Consider the following 21,553-nt stretch of genomic DNA (forward strand, 5'->3'; position numbering starts at 1 on the left):
AATCTTGACATTTATGTCCATGGATAAATAAAACTGAGTATATTTTTGTGGCATTATTTCTTGTACAAGATGACACTGCTAGAAGACAGTTAAGAATGGACACATAAGAATGAATAATCAGTGCTAGTAAATTACAATAATTTCAAATGGCCAAACTGATTTTGAAAATGCTATAAGACTGAATATGTACCATTCAGCATTTGGATGAGATGTTGACACCATCTGTGGGAAATCAATCATGGTAACCTGGTCCTCACTGTCCAATAAGAGATTGAATTCATTGAAATCTCCATGAATCAAACCATGATTGGCAAGTTTTACAATTAGTTCCATTAACTCACTGTACACAGATGCAGGATCTTCTATTTGATGCACTTGGCACCTAAAAACATTAAAAAAAAATCTAAACTATTAAGGGTGTAAGAAAATGAAAAGTGAAAGCAAAAACCACAACTCCATTACAAAATAAACCCCACCCGTCTCCACATTTGGCACTGCTGTTTGGCCGACTTTTTATGAAACCCAAGAATAACTGATTATGAAAAATAAACTATTTTCTTCATCCTTTATGGTATTTTCTCCAGAGCAGAATTGCAAAATAATGATGGAGAAGTGTGGTGAAGCTTGTAGTGCTGCTGTCCATGCCTTACCTGTTGTGGAATTAAAGATAAAACTTCCACCTGTAGCACCTCTCACTGCACTAAATTCACTTCATAAATGTGAGTGGCGGGGAAGTGCTGAAAATTTGAAAGGAATTTTCTTTTCATTACTGTTCAATTAAGTTTAATCAAAAAGGAATCAAAACCAAAATTTAACAGCTCACTTCAGATGCCTACCTTATGTTAGAATGTGACCTGTTTTTTCTAAAACTGAAGTTTATTTTCTTTCGATACTAGGATAAGTATAAAAGTCGTATTGGACTATATGCACTACCAAATTGGCCTTAAGCGTTTAGCTGTGCAAACAAATCAAATCAGCTTTTCAAATATAAACTTTAAAAATATTTTAATGTTTTAAAAATCATTGTGTCAGATAACGCAAAATGACTTAATAATTAGACACAACATGACCTCTCCTGACTGAAGATTACCTGCTTCCAGCACTATTGCTGAAACACAAAAATCTGGACATAAAAAAGAAAAGATTTCTTTCTGAAATTGAAAGTGGGGAGCAGTTTCTCAAGAGTTAATTACAAGAACAAGGGAGCATGAACTGAAGCCTAGGGAAGACCATACAGTAACATGAACGACACTTTTCACAGAGTGCAGTTGTCACAGACAATAAGCTGCCCCATTGCAGTCTTTGGTGACCTGCATAAACAAACTGTTTGAAGAAAAAAAAAAAAAATCTCATCAGGTGTAACTGGTAAAACAAGAAGAAATGACCCTAAAGAGACTTCATGGTCATCAGACATTCTATAGTGTCCAGTATCAAATTGACATGCAGTTTCAGTGGGACTCACTACAATACTTAAAGCAAAGAAAGTTGGATGATGAGAAATACTTCTTGCTTTGTATAAAATTTTGCACTTCTCAATCTCTTCATCTGGGTAGTGGCATTACTTGTGATACTTGCCAACACTGTTTGAGGTTTTTAAACATGTTCCTTTATCCAGTAAAAAGGAATTAAAGCAGATTGGTAACAGTACATTTATTTGTATGGGGAAGAAAGAAAGGAAGGGAGCATAACTGGAATTCCATTCCCAATTAACCTGAATTCCAAGGGTAATCGGTCACTATAGTCAGGCTGGGCTTCAGAGCATCAATTGACTCCATGAAGAATTGTGGACAACTATTAGCCCCTATCTGACTAAAAAAGCAGTCATTGTCTTCTGCATAACTATTCAGCTATCATTCTTACCTACACTACTGAATCAGAGTGCCTCTGAGCAAGTACCTCAGTTAAGATTTCCAAAATCATACCAGCTTCATTCAATTTGTCTTAAATGGGAGTTTGTGTTTCAAATAATACTTACAGAGGGTAACCACTAATAAGTTCCATAACTACTGCATGTCTATTGTAGTCAAATGGTTTTGGAACGGGAAACTTTCGATCATGCAAAGCCTGGAAAGAGACAATGTGTTGGAAGCTTAGTGCTACTGGATACCAAGGCAAACAAGCAAGTTCTCATATATTATTAAATCGTATATATTATTAAATTGTAAACTCTTAGTGGCAGGGCGTATGTATTCTTATTGATGTACAGCATCTAGCACATTTTGAGCAGCACCACAATACAACTTATAATAAAAATATGAATGTGTCCCATAAACTAGACAAATATTTAGACATATTAAGTAGTGAGTAAAAAGATTTATAGATCATAACGCCACAAGGGACCATTGTGATCATCTAGTTTGACCTCCTGTATAAACACAGGCCATAGGACTTCCTTGACTTAATTCCTGTTTGAACTAGGGCATCTGTTTCAGAAAATGTACATTCTTGATTTTAAAACTTCCAGTGAAGGAAAATCCACCAAAACCCTTGGTGAATTATTGCAATGGATAATTATTCTCATGATTAAAAATTTGTGCATTATTTCCGGTCTGAATTTGTCTAGCTTCAACTTCCAGCCATTGGATCATGTTATACCTTTCTCTGCTAGACTGAAGAGCCCACAATCAAATATTTGTTCCCTATCTAGATACTGATAGGCTGTAATCAAGTCATCCCTTAACCTTCTCTTTGTTAAGCTAAATATACTGAGCTCTTTGAGTCCATCACTATAAGACATTCTTTCTAATCCTTTAATTGTTCTTATGGCTTTTCTCTGAGCCCTCCTCCAATTTCTCAATGTTCTTCTTGAAGCAATTAATCACACTGTTAAACAATAATAGAATACTATTTAAATGTGTTTTCTACATTTTCAAATATACTGATTTCAGTTATAACAGAATACAAAGTGTACAGTGCACACTTTATTTTGGATAACAAATATTTGTACTGTAAAAAAAAGAAATAGTGTTTTTCAGTTCACCTAATACAAGTACTGTAGTGCAATCTCTTTATCATGAAAGTTGAACTTACAATGTAGAATTATGTACAAAAACCCCCTGCATTCAAAAATAAAACAATGTACAACTTTAGAGCCTACAAGTCCAATCAGTCCTACTACTTGTCATGGCAGAATAGGGGTAAAACAGAGCAGGAGACGTACAAGTCTTCCCCAGGGAGTTCAGTCACAAATTTAACTAACATTTTTTTTAAATGCACGTCATCAGCATGGAAGCATGTCCTCTGGAATGATAGCCGAAGCATGAAGAGGCATATGAATCTTTAGTGCATCTGGCACGTAAACATCTTGCGACACCAGCTACAACAGTACCATGTGAATGCCTGTTCTCACTTTCAGGTGACAAACTTAAGAAGTGGGCAGCGTGATCTCCCGTAAATGTAAATAAATCCGTTTCTCTTAGTGATTGGCTGAACAAGAAGTAGGACTGATTTGACTTGTAGGCTCTGAAGTTTTACCTTGTTTTGTTTTTGAGTGCAGTTATGTAACAAAAAAAATACATTTATAAGTTGCACTTTCATGATAGAGAGATTGCACTCCAGTACTTGCATGAAGTAAACTGAAAAATACTATTGCTTTTGTTTATCATTTTTACAGTGCAAATATTTGAATAAAAATAATATAAAGTGAGCACTATACACTTTGTATTCTGTGTTGTAATTGAATTAGATATATTTGAAAATGTAGAAAAACATCCAAAAATATTTAATAAATTTCAATTGGTATTCTATTGTTTAACAATGCGATAAATCGCAATAAATTTTTTAAATCGCAATTAATTTTTTTGAGTTAATCACGTGAGTTAACTGCGATTAATCGACAGCCCTATTCTTGAATTGTTAACAGAACTGGATACAGTATTCCAGCAGCGAGTGCATCATTCCCAAATACAGAGGTAATATAGTCTCCCTACTTCTACTCAATATTCCCAGGATTAAATTAGCCCTTTTGGCCACAGTATTGCACCCAGAGTTCACGTTCAGCTGATTATTCACTATGATCCCAAAGCCCCCTCAGTATATATATAAAAATAAACAAAACATAAAAATAAATTGGTATTTAGCCATATTGAAGCACATATTGTTTGCTTGGACCTAATTTACCAAGTGATCCAGATCACTCTGCATCAGTGACCTTTTCTTTACATTATTTTTCACTCCCGCAATCTTTGTGTCATCTGAAAACTTCATCAGTGATGATTTTGTTTTATCCCAGATCATTGATAAAAATGTCAAATAGCATAAAACCAAAAGATACATGATAGTAGAATTTTCATTATAAAGACCAGAGACTGGGATAGTGCTGTATGATGAATGAAATGGCAAAGTTCAGTTTCCAGATCTGAAATTCTATACATGTACTACCTCCTTATTTATAGTTCCACTGTCCTGGGACTGGAGAAAACTGGAGATGTAACAAGGAGAACAGAACGGAATCAGATCTGGTTTGGTGGCCCAGACAAACAGCAGCAGATAACTGGGGGATGCTGGGTCAAGAACTAAACAAACACCCCATTTTAAGTTTTTGCCAATTCTACTCTGTCTGGCTAATCTAATTCTTTCTGCATTTCCATAAACACAAAAGTTCACTGTCCTGAATAATTAAGCTTCATCGTAACCACATTATAGACAAATGGGGGAAGATCATAACAACTATAGCACTACTGTTAGCCTTTTTAGATGCAAACTCAATAGATGCACATAACGCCATCACAAGTTCATTTTCTATCCCTATATATTCTGTTGCCTACAACGGATTTCACAACCAATGAGATTTCACTACCACATAGTTCACAGTAATATCAAAATGAATAATTTAAGATGGATTTATTTTTAAATCTCCGTATTTCTTCCTGTTCTGGGCACAAACTGAAACCTCTGCAGACTTTCCCCTAGTGCATCCTAAATGCCTATGTGTATGGGGAACGGGGGGCAGTGAGCAGGGAGGTACATGGGAGGAAAGGGAAACCAACAAGAGATCTAGGTTTGGGGTTTTGGGTTAAATTAGGAAAATGGAAATTTCAGAGAAGAAAAACAAAAGAAAAGCAAAATCTTTAGGGAATCTAATGCCAAATTCTATCTATATTTCTGTGAATATTTACTGCTGTGGGAATTATGAATTCTGCACATGTGCAGAATTCATATGTCCCACAGAATTTTGTTTTTTCCCCATAGAAAATATATTCTGCCCAAGAAGTGCTGCAGTTCTGCCTTTCACCCACCAGAAGCCACTCTGGCACCAGAACAGCCAACAGCATGAATGTAGCAGGCTGTTCTGGTGGGCAAAAGGCAAAACTGCAGCACTACTGAGGGAGAATGTATTTTCTGTGGGGAAAAAAAACTGTGCGCATGCAGTGGCACAGAATTCCTACAGGAGTAGAAGTTTAACACAGCACCTGGCCTGTGGAGCTAAGTTAGGACAGAGTGGGGCACACAGGGCTGCTGGGTGGTCACAGACTAGGGCTGAAAATGGCTAAGGGGAGGGGGAGGAGAAGAGGGGAAACAGACTGGGGCATGGGCTGAGGAGTAGTGGGGTGACAGTATTGAGCCAGGGGCTGAATGGGAATGGGCGTACATGAGGATGGGGGAGGAGGCTGCAAGGATCCATCAGGATGAGGGGTGCAGGAACAGGAGTAGATGTGCCTGACTGAATGGGAGAGGCTCCCCAACTCCCTAACAATCCTGTCCCCTGCCCCCCCCCCAAAAAAAATAAAACCTGTTCCATACTTCTCCCACCCACACAACAACCCTCCCAGCTCAGTCCAAGCTCCTTCCATCTCCCTCAGCTCCTCTACTGACACTCCCAACTCTTTGCACTGCTTCTGCCGGGTGCAGAAAATATAGTTCTGTATTGTAGTTTAAATGAATTATTCAAAGTTCTGTATTAATATGCCTAGTAAGGAATTTGTAAAAAAAAAAAAAAAAATTACCAGAATCTTTTTTTTGGTCTGTATTGTTACAGACATACCTGCTGACAGATATTTTGAAATAAATACCCAAAACTGGCATGATTAAATTGTATTATTTTGACAAATAAAATATGCAAATTTTTACAGAATTTTTAAAATTCTTGTGCTCTGAATTTTTAATTTTTTGGCACAGAATTCCCCCAGTAGAAGAACATGGAGAGTCACCATCCTGCAGGATTACATTTAGTGTTAAATAATTTTATCAAAAATGTCAGATTAAAATTATTAAAACCAATATCTGCATAGTATAAAAGTCCACCGTACTTCATAAACAGAAGTGTGGAAACAAGCCCTTGGGGACTACAGTTTGACAAATACTTGGACCATTTTTTTGGCCATTTTTTAGCCCTGAAGTCCGGGTCAGCAATGGCAATTACCTTAATTTGAATGAACTCCAGCCAGAACAGAGAATGAATGGGCTATACATCTAGATGAAACACATGCTATGATGAAAAAACTGAGTAAACTAATAGTTACTAGAAACACAGGACTCCACATTTCTAAAGATCATAATTAAGAGCAATGGAAATCCAGGCACACACAATGTATGACAGAGTATTCGAAAAGATTTTAACGTTCCCAGCACTTCACGCAGAATTTTAAATAAATCTGCCCTTTCAAGTCCTCAATCCTACAAATACCTGTGTAATCATGCTCAACATGATTAACTTTATGCACTGAGTACTGGCACTGGTCCCACCCCATAGAGCAGTGTTTCTCAACGCGTGGTCCAAACAGCACACAGCTGCAGCCCATGAGACATCTTCAGGGCCATACAGGTAGGCCATACACTGTGTGGGTACAACCCACATGTCACAGAGAGCTACATATGTGACATACAATGAAAAATAGGTTGAGAACCACTGGTACAGAGTTAAGTACCTACATAAGTCTTTGCAGGACCCAGGCATAAGCATGAACCAACGCTTTGCAAGAGTTCTAAAATATTCTAACCACCCCCTTTCATCTCATTGGAGTGTTACCGCTGAAACGAATACCAACAATCTAGTTTGTTAGCTATTTCACACTGTTGATTGTTTTAGCAAAATTATCCAGAAAGTGCAATTATCCCGTGTGGGCAGGTTCACCTGAAAGAACATTCCAAAGAATAATTTTGCAAGTTTTACAGATGCATATAAATTTGATTTATTTTTGTTTAGCCTTGACACACAGGGAGAGGAAGACAGATTAGTGTGCAAGTATGAAGATCTCTGAAGGTGGCTAGAAGGAAAATAAAAGCTCTCAGACACATGAAGGAGAATTTAAAAGGATAAAGGAAGATTTTCATTGGCTAAAAAAACTATCAATTTCATGTAAACATTTAATAAAGAAAAAATGTGTGCTTTGACTGAATTTGCCTTAAAAATAATTACTTCCCCAAAAGTTTCTGTAGTATTTGGCGAAAAAAAGTAGACTATAGTCCTCTAGATTTCTAGTTACACTATTAATGATCTCTATATATTTAAGCAACTGTATAGCTTAAGGCCTTGTCTACACTGCCACTTTACAGCTCTGCAACTTTCTTACCCAGGGGGTGTGAAAAAACATCTTCCTGAGCGCTGCAAGTTTCAGCGCTGTAAAGTGGCAGCATAGCTGGTAGCCATGCTCCCCTCGTGGGGGTTTGTTTATTTATTTATTTTTAAAAAACAGTGCTGTCCCAAAGCTGGTGCCGCAACTATACAGCCACATTAAAGCGCTGCCGCGGTAGCGTTTTAACATTGCTAGTGAACATATACCATTACTTACATTTAGTCAGAGTCTTAATTTTTACCTTTTTTATTATGTTAAAATATAGTGAGTCACACATTTCTCATTTATGAGATGATTATTCATTTTTTACTTATAATTTGTGTCAAGCTGTATTTGGATGGAAGTTTAAATTAAATTAAAAAGCACAAAAACTGCATTTTTAAAAATTAAATAAGAACAACTTAAGTGTGTCTGCTACAGAAGAAAAGTTTATCAAAACATGTTTTGGATTTAAAACTAACAGAAACAGAGGAACTATTATCTGTAGTTAGTGAATTGAACCTATTATTTCTGGTCACTATGGCACAGATCCTCAAAGGTATTTATGTGTCTGGCTCCCATTGATTTCAAGATTTTAGAACTAGTAGATCTCATCCTCTCACACTTGCTTTGTTTTTCCAATCTATGAATAAAAACTAGGCTTTCCAGCTGATTTCTTAACTTTGGATGAATTAGTCATTAAACTGAATCAGTTTAATAAACGGAAATGAAGAAAATATTCTCTCTGCAGCACAGGCTACTTCTCTCAAATGCTGGATTAGTATTTCAACAAACTCTGGTCCAGATTCTCAGCCAGTGATTACCAGCAGGTTAGTAGATTCTTTAAAACTTCAGCCAACAAACAGGTACTGCTTCATACTATTTTTGTATTTAAACGATTTTAATAGATTAGATAGATTAATAAATTTAAGCCTCAACATAATTTGTCAATTTCAAATAAACCTGTATTTAATTTCAATAAAAAGAATCCAATTTAAATTAAAAACCCATATATTTTGATTTTTTTAAATCTATTTTTACCCATCCTAGATCATTCATAATATTCTACTTCAAGTTACTGAAGCACTTTTTTCTTTTTAAATGGAATCAAGTGCAATACTTGATAAATAAACAACACTTTAAATAATAAAAAGAAAAGGAGGACTTGAGCACCTTAGAGACTAACAAATTTATTTGAGCATAAGCTTTCGTGAGCTACAGCTCACTTCATCAGATGCAATTAGTGGAAAATGAAAGCACTGAATGCATCTGATGAAGTGAGCTGTAGCTCACAAAAGCTTATGCTCAAATAAATGTTAGTCTCTAAGGTGCCACAAGTCCTCCTTTTCTTTTTGCAGATACAGACTAACACGACTGCTACTCTGAAACCTTAAAAATTTGAGTTTTGACTTTCTGAAATTAAGTGCATCAAAGCCCTCCAAACCAGATTATAACTACAAATGTATCTAATTTGGAGGAAATTTACTAATTCAATTTATCTTCTGGGTGCTTACAGCACCCACAAAGCATTTATCTAAAAGTCTGTAATGTAATGTTGCTGAACAGCTGCACAGAAAAAAAAAATCCTGGTAGTTAATCAGTTAAGTTTTGGAATTTATCTGTATTTTTTAAAACATTTGACAAAAATACGGAATTCAGAATAAACAGAAATATACGTTGGGTGACTGAAGTCCTGGTTACTCAATAGTGTATACTATTTCCTCTGAAGACACCAGTGCTTCAGTTGAGAATGAAAGAGTGCACCTATGGGAACAGCAACGACTGAAAATCCAGGCAAAAACAAAAAACTGGGTCAGAGTAGTTTCAGGTAGTATACCTGCCCAAGTGTCTGCCAATAACTGGGGATGTACAGTAATATTTTGTGTGTGGTATGGGTGTGTGTGTTTTTTGTTTTTTTTAAACAAACCTACACAAAGACTAAGCTGACTATGCGGAAGAAATTGTAAAACTGGCTACATACAAAATGCTGTCAAATACTCAAAAGTAAAAAGCCTGCTTTTGCGCCCCCCCCCTACAAGCAATATCTTGTAAGGCCCCACATGTCTAGAACCCAGGTCTGCAGAACTCCCAGGCAGCTGACATCTCCAGGCTGCCACACAGCAGCAGCTGTAACCAACTGGCACGCCACTTCCCATGACCCACTGTGGATACAGACCATGGGAAGTTCCATCTCAAGGGTTAGAAAGACAGCAGACCCATGGCTTCTGATTGACTCCCTGTCCTATATAAACCCAAGGGGCATTCCAGAAAGTGTCCAGGAAACAGCGCGGATCTTCTGTAGCTACCACAACCATTCCAGCTCCTTGCTCTTCAATTCCTGCCTTGACCTCGGCTTGATTTAGACTTCAGACTCTGACCTTTGGTATTGACTGTGGCCTGGATCTGACTACAAACTCCATGGCTACTCTTACCTTCAGGTTTGCCCCTGCTCTGACCCTTGACCCTGACTGCCCATTTTGGAATCCTGACAATCTGAGGTGTTACTTGTAAAAACAGCAGTTAAAAAATTTCTGCAAGAAATGTGATTCAGCTCAGCTGAGTGACCAACAAACTCAGAGCACTGTTTCTTTTATCACAAACTGATTCATAAATCCAAGTAAAAATGCAGAGATCTGATTTTTAGAACTAACTTAAATGATTATATCTTTAAGCACTGCTGGACAAATTCCAATGTATTTTGAGAACATATTAAAATATACTGTTATTGCTGCATTCTTGCCTTCACATGCAGTTAAGTTTTATAACACAGAATTCTGTCATCTCACTAATCAAATTCCCCCTGTTGAGAGCCATACTGCTTACTATTCACATTGAAGAAACAATACACAAAAAAGAAATATAACTATATTATTCCTTCATTGGTTTTAAGGCCTACTTTCAAGTGACTAAGTGCTTTTCTTTCAATTAGACAAGAAAAAACATCACAATAATCAAATAAATCTGTCAGAGTACAGTACAAAGATTCTACTGTATATTCAATTTAATTCCAACAGTCATTTAATTCTAGAAAACTGCCCTCAACTATACACGGCAGCAACTCCAGGCAGAAGATATAACATTAATGGGATATTGCTACATTCAAATAGGAAATGAAAATAAAGGCAAGGGACTATATAAACAGAGACCAAATGAAACTGCAGAGTTGTACTGGGACTCAGCGGGGGTGTGTGTGTTCGGGAACTGGAATTGCCTAGCTGCTGGAGATGAAGATGAAGGCAAGTCCTGGGGGACTAACTTGAAGGGGAAAGGAGTCCAGGAGAGCTGGCTGTATTTCAAGGAATCCCTGTTGAGGTTACAGGGACAAACCATCCCAATGAGTCGAAAGAATAGTAAATATGGCAGGCGACCAGCTTGGCTTAATGGTGAAATCCTAGCGGATCTTAAACATAAAAAAGAAGCTTACAAGAAGTGGAAGGTTGGACATATGACCAGGGAAGAGTATAAAAATATTGCTCGGGCATGTAGGAATGTTATCAGGAGGGCCAAATCGCACCTGGAGCTGCAGCTAGCCAGAGATGTCAAGAGTAACAAGAAGGGTTTCTTCAGGTATGTTGGCAACAAGAAGAAAGCCAAGGAATGTGTGGGCCCCTTACTGAATGAGGGAGGCAACCTAGTGACAGAGGATGTGGAAAAAGCTAATGTACTCAATGCTTTTTTTGCCTCTGTTTTCACTAACAAGGTCAGCTCCCAGACTGCTGCGCTGGGCATCACAAAATGGGGAAGAGATGGCCAGCCCTCTGTGGAGATAGAGGTGGTTAGGGACTATTTAGAAAAGCTGGACGTGCACAAGTCCATGGGGCCGGACGAGTTGCATCCGAGAGTGCTGAAGGAATTGGCGGCTGTGATTGCAGAGCCATTGGCCATTATCTTTGAAAACTCGTGGCGAACCGGGGAAGTCCCGGATGACTGGAAAAAGGCTAATGTAGTGCCAATCTTTAAAAAAGGGAAGGAGGAGGATCCTGGGAACTACAGGCCAGTCAGCCTCACCTCAGTCCCTGGAAAAATCATGGAGCAGGTCCTCAGAGAATCAATCCTGAAGCACTTGCATGAGAGGAAAGTGATCAGGAACAGCCAGCATGGATTCACCAAGGGAAGGTCATGCCTGACTAATCTAATCGCCTTTTATGATGAGATTACTGGTTCTGTGGATGAAGGGAAAGCAGTGGATGTATTGTTTCTTGACTTTAGCAAAGCTTTTGACACGGTCTCCCATAGTATTCTTGTCAGCAAGTTAAGGAAGTATGGGCTGGATGAATGCACTATAAGGTGGGTAGAAAGCTGGCTAGATTGTCGGGCTCAACGGGTAGTGATCAATGGCTCCATGTCTAGTTGGCAGCCGGTATCAAGTGGAGTGCCCCAAGGGTCGGTCCTGGGGCCGGTTTTATTCAATATCTTCATAAATGATCTGGAGGATGGTGTGGATTGCACTCTCAGCAAATTTGCGGATGATACTAAACTGGGAGGAGTGGTAGATACGCTGGAGGGGAGGGATAGGATACAGAAGGACCTAGACAAATTGGAAGATTGGGCCAAAAGAAATCTGATGAGGTTCAATAAGGATAAGTGCAGGGTCCTGCACTTAGGACGGAAGAACCCAATGCACAGCTACAGACTAGGGACCGAATGGCTAGGCAGCAGTTCTGCGGAAAAGGACCTAGGGGTGACAGTGGACGAGAAGCTGGATATGAGTCAGCAGTGTGCCCTTGTTGCCAAGAAGGCCAATGGCATTTTGGGATGTATAAGTAGGGGCATAGCGAGCAGATCGAGGGATGTGATCGTTCCCCTCTATTCGACACTGGTGAGGCCTCATCTGGAGTACTGTGTCCAGTTTTGGGCCCCACACTTCAAGAAGGATGTGGATAAATTGGAGAGAGTCCAGCGAAGGGCAACAAAAATGATTAGGGGACTGGAACACATGAGTTATGAGGAGAGGCTGAGGGAACTGGGATTGTTTAGCCTGCAGAAGAGAAGAATGAGGGGGGATTTGATAGCTGCTTTCAACTACCTGAAAGGGGGTTCCAAAGAGGATGCTCTAGACTGTTCTCAATGGTAGCAGATGACAGAACGAGGAGTAATGGTCTCAAGTTGCAGTGGGGGAGGTTTAGATTGGATATTAGGAAAAACTTTTTCACTAGGAGGGTGGTGAAACACTGGAATGCGTTACCTAGGGAGGTGGTAGAATCTCCTTCCTTAGAGGTTTTTAAGGTCAGGCTTGACAAAGCCCTGGCTGGGATGATTTAACTGGGAATTGGTCCTGCTTCAAGCAGGGGGTTGGACTAGATGACCTTCTGGGGTCCCTTCCAACCCTGATATTCTATGATTCTATGAAGTCTCCCCCTTTCATCACAAGGCTAAAACCCATCTGTGTTTGGGCCTTTTCCCTATCAATGGAGTTACAGAATTGGTCTCCTGGAAGATAATGACCAAAATAATCCTATTAGACATTAGGGATGTAAAATATTAAATGGTTAAACGGTTAACCGATAGATATTGGTCTTGCTGTTAATATATTGCAGTTAAAGTTTAAAACAGATTGGTAAAATAATTTCATGACATTGTAGATGGTACTGAGCATGATCAGCTAAGCAGCAAAGTCTCTAGTGTGGCATAATTACTCTGCACCCACCAGGAAGCTGTCCCTCCGCTCCTGCCCCTGTGCAGTGCTGTTGTGGTGCACTCTGGTCTCCCAGTCCAGACGTGCGGTACATGTTGGCCTCTCAGCAGTAAGAGCGGAGTCAGTAGCCATGCGAGCAATTTCTATCTGTGCTGCTATGGGGGGCACAAGGAGAAATTTGGCCACGAGTTCCTAGAGTTTGAGTTCCGGCTGGATGGTGAGGCCTGAGGCCTAAGTGGGAGCTTCGTTGCTTGTCAGAAGCATAATTGGGTATATAACATTTTTATTTGTAAGCTGGAAGGTCCACTAGTGGATTCAGACTCTCAGCTGGGTAGGGGGGCAAAGCGCATTGGCTTAATGGTGAAGGGGGTGAGGATGGCACATGGTTGCAGGGCTTGTAGGGGCCGACATACTGGGAGGCCTATGGGGCGGGGGCAGGCATGCAGAGGCTATTATGTGGGATGTAAGGAGAAGGGCGAGATGTGCATGCGGACCCGAGGAGAGACAGCAGGGTAATCCCCAAACCAGGGGTAGATTGTGAACTTGTTAACGACTAAACCGTTAACTGATATAATTTTAATAGTTTAAATGGGTATTTTTTTAAACGGTATTTACATCCCTATTAGGCATAGTGGCTAAAACAAAGGAGTAATTAGAGATTGTGTCTTTTTTCAGGGAAAAATAGGAGGGGATTTATATGGTACCTGTACCATAATGGACAGAGACAGATTATAAACTAGCACAATGCTGCACTGTAGCAGGACTAATTTTGATTAGATCATTCCCCTCCCCGCTCTTCAAAAAAGCCCCTCAATTTTTGGGCCTATACTATCTTACTGTGTCTCTTTAATGAGAGTCATGCCACTAAAACACGACTGAACAAGGAAAATTCAGAGGGAATATATCCTATAGTTAACACCATAAATCCTATATAAAGAAGATGTTAAAACAAATCTTGCATCATGCCAAAACAGAAAAATATTGTTAGGGAAGCCTCTTCCAGAGTCAATATTTTGTCTATCCACTATGTAAATTAAACTGACTTGGTATCCAAATGACTTATTGTGTGTGAAACAAACATGTTTTATAGGAATAAACATGTCCACCAACACACTTAGGATATTGCACATTTTACTTTGCATGGACAAATGACCTAAGATTTCTAAATACATTTAAATTAGAGAAATAAATGAACAATCCCCCTTTGTTTCAGTCTTAAATATACACAAAGTTTTTTTTCTCAAATGAAAAGCATATATTAATAAAACTGGCCTTGATAAGTATTTTGCATATTTAAACTACAAAATAGCTACATTCTGTGAATTTTCATATTCATATTCATAACATAGGGTACATCTAGCACTTTGAAACTGGATTTCAGGGAGTAAGGTTGTGGGTCACTCACTTCTCAAAACCAACGATTAAATCAAAAAGTTTAAGGCCCTTGTGTCAGTCACATTGTCTGGAGAAGAACAGCTAAAAGTATCTCTTATGTGAGTTAGACACACAGTAACACAGGCACACAGTTGTGTTTCAAATAAGAGGTTTTCTTAGGTTGGAATTTGTTTCTAGAACTTTTACAGGCACCCTAATTAATGCTCCTAAATTATGTTCGTTCATGTTCATTCGCGCTCTCTCTCTCTCTCACACACACACACACACACAGAGAGAAAAGAGAAACTAAGTGACAGGACTGAAGATTAGTTTGTAAATTTTCTGAATTTCACAACTTTTCCCTGAATTTTAGAACAACGTGGCTACATAGGAAGATATTTCTTTGCATTTCTAAAACATTCTCAAAGATTAATATAAATGGAAGTAGCTGGCTTACGACCACATTAAGGTATTATGTGTAAAGTTGCCCTGTGGTTAAAGAGAATTTTATGTAAAAAAGAATCATAAGATCCATATTAAATTCTTATGTGGAACACCATGTTTCACAAGCCAGACTATTTTGCTATAGCTTCACTGCCATGGTCAAAATCTTGTACATAAAAGTAGTACACATTAGGGATTCCATGTATGATATACTCCCTGTAACTTCAAATCTGGGGTTAGAAACATGTACGCAAATCCGGTTTATATTGTAAATGTGACTTAAATAAGAGGGGATCTGAAAAGCACCTTGCATCATCACCATTTCCACTCTATTACAGCACTGATGACTAATGCGGTGAGTCTTTCACAGAGGTCACGGATTCCGTGACTCTCCAGCACCTATGCAACTTCTGCAGTCACAGGTGTGGCTGACCCCACGGCCTCCTGAGCAGCTGAGGCGGCTTCAGGGCCGGCCACACTGGCTGCTGCTTGGGACGCCCCCCTGGAGGAGCAGGGGTGCCCCCCCACTCAAAGCAGTAGCTGCTGGAAGCCTCCCCCAAGAGCACCTAAGTTTTAGCCAGGGGTATTTATATAGCACAAGTCATAGACAGGTCAGAAGCCATGACTTTTTGTTTATTGAGTGTGACCTCTCCATGACTTTTACTAAAAATACCCATGACTAAATTGTAGCCTTACTGAGGACACATTTTGGACATGAACAGTTACATTTTATGATTAAAAAAATACCTTCATGTAGGCAAATTCTTTCATGGCAGCCAGGCGGGACAAATAAAGCCACGACATTTTGTGTCTGTGCTTATGGTAGTCACGTTTGTTTTTTAGATTACGAAAGGAGGTTCTCCCAAGCCTGTGCAGCTTTAATGCAAGCTGTTGCTCCTCTTCATTTGCAACAATATAAATATCTATAAAACATAAGAAATAATTACATTTATCTGAGAGAATGTGCCGAACAGACTAAACATTTGTGAAAGGTGACTAACTTTCCATGCCACTTTTTGCTCAATTACTACTTATATTATTGCAAAAAGAAAACACATTGCAGAAGAATCAGCAAAATTACCAATGCAGCACACTACCTGTATATTTGAAAAATGAATGTCCTATTAGTCCTAAAGTTCCTCGAAAAGATCTCCAATTCACTAGTTTTTATTTTGGTATGACCTGTGATAACTGTCAGTGTGATAATGAGCAGTGACACTACTGTCTGTTTCTGCTGCTTATTCCCAAGGTTTGTAAACAGTCCTTCTTGACATAACAAGACACTGGCACAATACAACAGCTCCGGATGAAGGGATAACTTACAGAGGCCAAGGAACTTCCTGAGGTCATCTCTTCAACAAGGAAGTTAGGCATTTGTGTACATGCCCAAAAAATGCTTCCAATGTAGCACAAACATTTCCAGTAATGTTGGGAACATACCTCCTGGGAACAAGTTTCAATAACGCTTCTAGTTGCTCTGATTCACTACACCCCTGTGCAGCAGGAAAACCAGACACTGCACCTACAGAGATGTACCTGGTCCTTACAAGTCAGTCCTGCAATGCTCTTCCTCATTCTTCAGTGACAGTTCTATGCTAAGTCATCTAACATCACACCTCACCACATTCAATGCAAGGCTAAGAGCAGCCAAGACAGTATTCTGCTAATCTACTGTGCCATAGTGTAGTATCCCATCTCAGATGAGAACTGCTGAAGCTAACCCATTTTACTGAAAATAGGCTAGTAAGTTTGAATACGCTGAATTGTTTGCAAATGTTTGCATGCTTAGATCTAGTGTTTGTCATTAGTATAGAAGGAATTCTGGAAAAAGGAAATCCTAGTCATGTGAAATTTTTCTTTATTAAAAATAACAAAAGAATAGAAAGAACACCATATAGAAACAGCATCGTATCAAAATGAAGGGTGAAATCACAGTTCCACTGAAGTCAAAGTTCTTCAGAAGGTATTTAAACAAACAGTTCAAATAAATAAAAATTTACCAAAAGTAATACAAATGCAATCTAACTATCATTTCAAATAACTACTCAAATATTAGGAAGAGTGGCCAAAGTGAAGGGAAAATTCCAGAGCCATTCAAATGAAGAAAAATTCAAAGTTTGCTGATGGCATTGTATGGCATTTCAAACAGAATGATAATGTAATTTCACATGACTAGGATTTCCTTTTTCCAGAATTCCTTCTATACTAAGGATAACTGCATGCATCCGATAAAGTAAGCTGTAGCTCACGAAAGCTTATGCTCAAATAAATTTGTTGGTCTCTAAGGTGTCACAAGTACTCCTTTTCTTTTTGCAGATACAAACTAACACGGCTGCTACTCTGAAATGTTCAAGTTTCTGATAAATTAGTGAACTATTTAGCCAGATGAAACTTTACTGGATTACTTGTGACAAGTCCAATATTCAGTATAACAGCTTTTGTTTTAATATATTTGTTTAAAAAAGTATTTTTAAAATTACCTGATTCTTTGCCAACACCCATCTGGTTTCCAACAGAGTTGACAACTTGTCGAGATGATAGAGTTTTCAAGGCAAGGTAATCATACCCTCCATTAGTTAATCGGTAGCCCTGGACAGCTGAAAAAATATAAGAGCAAATTCCGTGAAATGTTATGCACACACCACTATTAGAATTTTCTTTTTTAAACCATGTTACGGTAGTGTGTGAAAAGATTCAACTTTAACTGCTCCATTCTAGTCAAGTAAAATTTCTCAAATGTTGACTCTGAGATGCCAGCAAAATGAAAACCAGTGGAGAACAATGCGTTCACATGAAGACATTGGGTGGCTGCAGGGAAGGAAGCAAAAATGGAGAGAAAGAAAAAAGGGAATGGAGGGTGATAACTGAAGAGAGGGTGACAGTAAAGAATACAGGGTCAAGGATTCCAGGACTTTCTTACACATAATGAAGTGATGTCAAATTTTATATTTTTGTAGGATGAACAGGGGATGTCAAGAAACAGAAAAAAAATGCTCTGTTAATTGCTTACATATCCGTTATTCTCTTACTATAGCAAAAGAAGTACGAGTTTACAATATATAAAGAGAAAATAGATAACGGCTACAAGAGACAGGATTTCCTTTGAACCTGGATAAACATTTGTTGATTGTACTGTTAAAACATTAAACGCTGAGTATTTTTATATGCAGGAAACATTAACTAATATAAAAAAAATATGTCCTTCACATTTTTGATAGCTTTGCACTGTAAAAACACAAATACGGAACGTATAACAGCAAGATTATATATTATATACATACATACACACACACACGGTTTGTTATTGTCACTGAAAAACCAAAGATTGGTTGCTCCATGGAACAGAACTTATGGAAAGATCAATCAGTACTTATGTAACCCACAGAACTTGGTGAAATTGTTGGCAGAATGGAATCTTGTTATAGTGATACAGTCAAACTATTTCACCAGATCTCTGTTAAGGTTTTTAAAAAGAATATGAATGCTAATTTTTCCAAAAGGAACATACTCTAATATTTACACATCCACTCTTTTTTGACAAATTAATTTAAATTTCATTCAAAAAAAAAAATCCTGAAAATTCAAAATTCTATTTATCAAAACCCAAAGCTTTCTCAGATACATCAAGCATTACAAATAATCACAAATGTCAATATATTTCATCCTTATTATGGTAGGTCCTAATCCTACAAGATTTACACACATGCTTAAATTTATGCACTCTGAATTACCCTACTTAAATTGAGGGGTCTACTGGTAGCGTGTAAAGATATGTACGTGCATAATTGGGATCTTACTGTTCTGTATATATTTAGTGCTCTGAATTTTCTGAATAATATTATTATGCAGGCATCTTAGCAGCCCCATCATAAAATTGTGCTGAGATCTGCACTTAAACTAGATTGAAACCCGACATTATACATCCTGTAGACTGAATTAACGCCTGGTCTACATCTAAAAGTTTTACCTATGTAACAATTTCTGTTAGGGATCTGATTTTTTTTTTTTTTAAAACCAGAAAAGTTATACTGGTAAAAACTCTAGTATGGATACATTTATACTGGTATAAAGAAAACATATCAGTATAGTTATTCTCTTTCCAGTATAGAAAAGCTATACCAATATAAAGCACCTTTATACCAATTTAGTTAAAACAGCATAATCGCCTTTGTGCAAACACACTTTTATCAGTATAGTTAAAGTGGTACAACTTTTCAGTTTAGTCAAGACTTCACTCTCCTCCTATGACAAAACCTCTCTAGGCCATGATTGGCTGTCCCCAGACCAGGGGTTCTCAAACTTCATTGTCACCACACTGACAACAAAAATTACTAACAACTCAAGGAGGGGGGACCGAAGCCTGATCCTGCCCAATCTCTGCCACCCTGGGGTTTTGCATTTCAGTGAAACTGAGAAGGATTAAATGTGTGCACATTGGATGACCATGCTAGAATGGACAGGGAGTTTATTGTGTAGTTACACAGTCTGAGCATGTTTGGACATTATGTTTAGGTGACAAGGCATTTGAACAGATGCAAATGTCTTCACTGATAATTTCTCTGATCTTTAGTGATTGCATTGACAGGAAATGCACTTAAGCAACTTTAACTCAGAAGTAACTATAATTTTCATGGGGGATTCATACTCACTTTTAGTTCGTTCATAAGCTAGGAGTTTGTGTTTCACTAACTCTCTCAGAATTTTGTTACATCCTCCGTGTTTCAGGCTGGCTATGGAGGCAATCAAGCTAGCAGGGACTATTTCATGATTCTTCATACCCATCTCCACCTGAAATAATAAATGAAAGACATACTTGAACGCCCCAACTAGACAATGAAATAACAATTCTCTACATCAAGCCTAAACTTACTTTCCATACATATATTGATACAAACATATTGTACTACACAAAGTTTCTTTAATTTAATTCAGCTTTTAAATTTGGTTGCTTGACTAGCAGTACTGATGGAGTTGTTTGAAAAGAAAATTTATAATGCAAATGGAAAATCTTTTGTTTAGGGAATGTAACATAAGGTCTCTAATATATGTAAGTTTAACAGAAACCTACTGTCCTAGCCAGACAAACTATGAACTAGAGGCCAATATGAGGGATATACAGATGGAGAGCAGGACAAAAGGAGCGCTGGATTTCCCAGTAGGATAATCCCTATAGGATCATGACCCAAGTTCTAAACCTTTCTGTTGTGGACTTGGGATAGCAAATAAAATGTTACAATGCCATGCTTCTTGTAAGCTTCAATGTCCTGTTCCTGTGGGGAAATCAGAGCAGCAGTCAAGAGTCACCTTGAAGCTACAGAACTTATGGGTCAGAGAAATTGCTTGATTTCTCACATACTACGATGATGGGTGCAATATAAGAATTCAGATAGATAGGTCTAGGTTACATTTTTTGGAAGATTTCCCACTGTTCTACTTCTATTTCAACTGTACAGATGGTAGCAATGGTGTGAGTGCCAGAGTAGATAAGACATAGGTGGCCACTGGCATTTTAAGCACGTGTAGGCCTGCCCTAAGAAAGATTAGAACATACAGTGGTCAGAAATCAGTGGCCACCAGGAGCCATGTCTACTTTAGCATGCCCACTATTACTATCACAGGCAGAACTGAAATGATGGGAAATTTTTATGGGGAAAAAGCCTAACGTTGACACCCCCATACTTCAGAGTGGTAGCTGTGTGAGTCTGTATCAGCAAAAAAAAAAACAAAAACAAAAAACCGAGGCATACTTGTGGCACCTTAGAGACTAAAAAATGTGTTGGGGCATAAGCTTTTGTGGGCTAAAACCCACTGGATCAGAAGCCCATGAAAGCTTATGCCCAAATAAATTGGTTAGTCTCTAAGGTGCCACAAGTACTCCTTGTCGTCCCCCCCCCATACTTCAGTAAGTGACTGGAAATCCAGCTCTGCTTAACCAGGTAATGAGCGTCTTTCATCGGAAACAATTCCAAAGCCTTTTCCAATTTACAGAGAAGCTGCTTCAGAGACCGAATCACAGCTGCACTTGGGGTGGAACACAGCAACAGCCAACACCACCACCCAACAATGTACATCAGGATATTAACAGCGTATCCAACCAAAACCTTTACACTGCTTGTCTGACACAGCCGGGAGAATCTAACAACCCCCGAACTCACTGAATCATAGAATATCAGGGTTGGAAGGGACGTCAGGAGGTCATCTAGTCCAACCCCCTGCTCAAAGCAGGGCCAATCCCCATTTTTTGCCCCAAATGGCCCTCTCAAGGATTGAACTCACAACCCTGGGTTTAGCAGGCCAATGCTCAAACCACTGAGCTATCCCTCCCCCCACTGATCGCCAGGTGACACATCTGAGCAGAACCAGGGCACCTCACACCGGTGTCACCCTCGGTGAGCAGTGACTAGCTCCACGCTCTGTATTTCCCTTGTTAAGGACAGCACCAGCCCCACCTCCTGCGGAAGCCCGGCCTCCCCGCCAAGCACCGACCCTGCCCGGCCTCGGGAGCGCGGCCACACCGATGAACGCAGCCAGCTTGGCTATTTCCTGCCGCGTTCTCTCCCACTGCCCCGCGGTTGCGGCCCGCCCCCAGCCCGGCCCCGTGGCTTCC

General features: G+C 38.9%; 1 protein-coding gene across 2 annotated transcripts in view; it reads right to left on the bottom strand.

Annotated features, from left to right (window-relative positions):
- Positions 1-21,553, bottom strand: part of RIOK2 (RIO kinase 2) — a 38,693-nt gene that overhangs the window by 16,803 nt on the left and 337 nt on the right. For both annotated transcript variants that reach the window (XM_073344575.1, XM_073344574.1), the window contains exons 2-6: positions 19,596-19,734; positions 17,427-17,543; positions 15,694-15,869; positions 1,976-2,064; positions 191-382 (exon numbers count right to left, since the gene is read on the bottom strand). In XM_073344575.1, coding sequence (XP_073200676.1) covers positions 191-382; positions 1,976-2,064; positions 15,694-15,869; positions 17,427-17,543; positions 19,596-19,734 — 713 coding nt within the window. The remainder of the gene's footprint in view (positions 1-190; positions 383-1,975; positions 2,065-15,693; positions 15,870-17,426; positions 17,544-19,595; positions 19,735-21,553) is intronic.

The sequence above is a fragment of the Lepidochelys kempii genome, chromosome 5, assembly GCF_965140265.1.
Source record: "Lepidochelys kempii isolate rLepKem1 chromosome 5, rLepKem1.hap2, whole genome shotgun sequence".
Classification (NCBI taxonomy): domain Eukaryota; kingdom Metazoa; phylum Chordata; order Testudines; family Cheloniidae; genus Lepidochelys; species Lepidochelys kempii.